Source organism: Oncorhynchus gorbuscha, linkage group LG11 (genome assembly GCF_021184085.1).
Source record: "Oncorhynchus gorbuscha isolate QuinsamMale2020 ecotype Even-year linkage group LG11, OgorEven_v1.0, whole genome shotgun sequence".
NCBI classification, from domain to species: Eukaryota; Metazoa; Chordata; class Actinopteri; order Salmoniformes; family Salmonidae; genus Oncorhynchus; species Oncorhynchus gorbuscha.
In genome coordinates this window covers 45,135,420-45,138,476 of record NC_060183.1, presented here as the reverse complement: position 1 = coordinate 45,138,476, position 3,057 = coordinate 45,135,420, and the positions used below count along the sequence as shown (strand labels likewise).

The window sequence follows — 3,057 nt, the reverse complement described above, 5'->3', positions numbered from 1 at the left end:
ACACCAGCGGAACCCATTCAACTTGAAAGAGCTGGAGCAGTTTTGCCTTGAAGCATGGGGAAAAAATCAGAGTGGCTAGATGTGCCAAGCTTATAGAGACATACCCCAAGATTCTTGCAGATGTAATTGCTGCAAAAGGTGGCTCTACAAAGTATTGACTTTGGGGGATGAATAGTTATGCACGCTCAAGTTTATAAAAAATATTTTTCATCTTCAAAGTGGTAGGTATGTTGTGTAAATCAAATGATACAACCCCCCCCCCCCCCCAAAAATAATGTTTTAATTCCAGGTTGTAAGGCAACAAAATAGGAAAAATGCCAAGGTGGATGAATACTTTCGCAAGCCACTGTATATCATGTGTTATGTATGCACAGAGGTGCATTATGTCGTGTGTTCTGCGCAGAGGGTTATTGGCAATGATGTGCCCCTTGCAGTGCTCTTTCAGTTGTTCCACTTCCAGGGAGAGTGAGTATGTGTCTGTCAACTGCCCACCTTTCATAAGAAACTCTACAGATCATCCCCGCACACCGCTGGCACACCCATCTTTCCTAGAAGTAATTAGCTCAGAATAAAGGACTTGTCACGGCTGGTCTTTGCTCCTATTATAGTGACGATCTCTGTACTACAACTTTAAAATGAACTCTAAACGATGTTAAAGGACAGGTCATCCACATGAATGTGAGAGGAGAGACTATGATAGCCCATTTCATTTCCACCTCAATTACTGATTTATAACTTCTTTGCACAACTGAAATAGATGTTGCCCCCACTGAACACATTCCCCACAGGTTAGATCTAGTACTGTGATTATAAAAAGGCAACGCAAGTAATTAGGGATGTAAAACTCATGAGCATGTGTAGGATTTATTTACCACATTCACCAGAGAGGTGAATGTCAAGATTATCCTGGTCTTTATTTTGATGTGTCACACATATACATTAAAGCCTACAATTTACAGATTAACCAATTGGCTGCTTTTATACATTAATGATTTGCATCTAAATACATTTTGAACAGCCTTTATTCAGTTTTTGCTTCAATCAGTCGAGAGCATGCCACTTATGATTGATGCGTAAAATTGACAAAATAGTGGTGATAGAAATGAATAAATACATATATAAATATACATTGAATAAATAAATCGATCAACACAGCAATATATTCATTCAAATAATTAATAATAATAATAATTCATTTTAAATCGCCTTTTAAATCGGCACCATAGACAGCTTGGCAAATGTATTAGGACAGGCTACGTACTGTTCGGGAGCATATCGTTTCTCCCATTGTAAATAACAACACCAGGTGGATAGAAAACCAAGGCTGGCTCTGCCGGACAGAGAGCTAACGGAACCATCCCATGGCCGTGCTCGTCCTGTTCCGGCTTGGTCACTGCCGTAAACGGTCTCATGTTGGTTACCGATGGAGACGTTATTTGCCAAAAAAGTTTTTTCAAAGCCTTTCTGAACTCTCTTCTCATTAGACAATACAATATGGGGTTTAGACAGCTGTTGGAGTGCGCCAAACAGACAGACACTGGGAATACATATGCCTGCGTGGTGTAATATGCCCAACTAAAATGCACAACGTTGTGTTTTATAAGAATCCCCCAAGCCGTTAGTGCCTGGTTGGGCAACCAACAGAGGAAAAATGACAGAACCACTATAGTCACTGATTTAGTCACTTTGGAGCGTCTTTTTGCGGTGGAGGTGTTCACGTTCTTGGATGTGATGAAGCGCAGAAGGAGCAGGTAGCAGACGGAGATGATCCCCAGCGGGATTAGAAACCCGATCAGTACTTTTTGGCTATGGTAAAGTCCAAGCCAGAATTGTGCGTCGACAGTGTCTGGAAATTTAACAAGACACAGTTCCTCGTTGGAGACAGTCGCCGTTGTGGAAAACACCGCATGGGGCAACGCTGCGAATATAGCAGCAACCCATATGACAATGCTCATAAAGCCTGCCGAGCAGCAGCGAGGACGGCGCCGCCTGCTATTGAGCGCAGAAGCAACGGACCAGTATCGTGCCACACTCATAGCAGTCAGGAAAAACACACTTGCGTACATATTCATCGCCGTCACGTAAGACACTATCTTGCACATGGCTTTTCCAAAAAGCCAAGTGAAGTCCAAAGCGTTCTCTATTGCCCAAAAGGGAAGAGTTAATACAAACTGGAAATCGGTCACTGCTAAACTCGTCACGAAAAGGTTAATTGACGATTTTTTCCATACTTGTTTAGACTTCATTAGATATAAGACTAGGATGTTTCCTATCAACCCCAAAGCACAGACCACAGAGTAAATCACAGAGATGATTATTCTCAGGACGGCGGATCCATCCCCCACGAAATCAAAGGACTGATTCGTTTCATTAAGCACGAAAGAGAAGTTCAACGAAGAAACAGGATAGAATCCGGAACCTTCCTCGGCAAGTTTCCCCTGCATCTCCGACCTCAGCCCAGCACTGCTGCCGTTAAGAAAATCCATTCCATGCTCTGCCAGTTGCCTTGGATGTTATGGGTATCCCAACTGTTGAGACGCACCTGCTGCAGCCTCGGCAGTCTCCCTAAATCCCATAGGTAGTGTTCTTGTTGCAACGTGCTAACACACAACAACCTGCTGGATGTCAAATCCACTCCCGATCCCAGATGACAACTGCCACAAAAGTAAAAGTGTTTTCATACATGTATCCATTATCAAGTTTTGATAGAAAAACTAAATTTACTATGATTCTTTTTTTAAATAAATACATGTTATCATGCGAAAAATCATATGGTGTGACCAGTTATATTATCAAGACAACATGACGGGACACTTCCTCTGAGTGTTTACTGTAATATGACTTGAAATGATCTGCTGGGGACGCGTTTTAGTCAAGCGTCTTCGCGGGGATTGGACAATATGCCTTTCACGCATGTGCACTTACGGTCCGCAGTGCTGATTTCGGGCAGTTTATTTACTGGGCATGAGCAACAAAGGATCTATCAAAATCAAATAGCTTCTCCTCTGCTCCCCACTACAGTACATATTTAATGGAACGACAAGGGAGTCCTAAACC

The 3,057-nt window shown here is 42.5% G+C and overlaps 1 protein-coding gene across 1 annotated transcript; it reads right to left on the bottom strand.

Moving 5' to 3' along the window:
- Positions 1-929: 929 nt before the first annotated feature.
- Positions 930-2,618, bottom strand: LOC124047831 (relaxin-3 receptor 1-like). The gene has a single exon (XM_046368146.1). It carries the CDS (start codon positions 2,484-2,486, stop codon positions 1,254-1,256), a length of 1,233 nt encoding a protein of 410 aa, XP_046224102.1. The 5' UTR covers positions 2,487-2,618; the 3' UTR covers positions 930-1,253.
- Between the last annotated feature and the right edge of the window lie 439 nt (positions 2,619-3,057).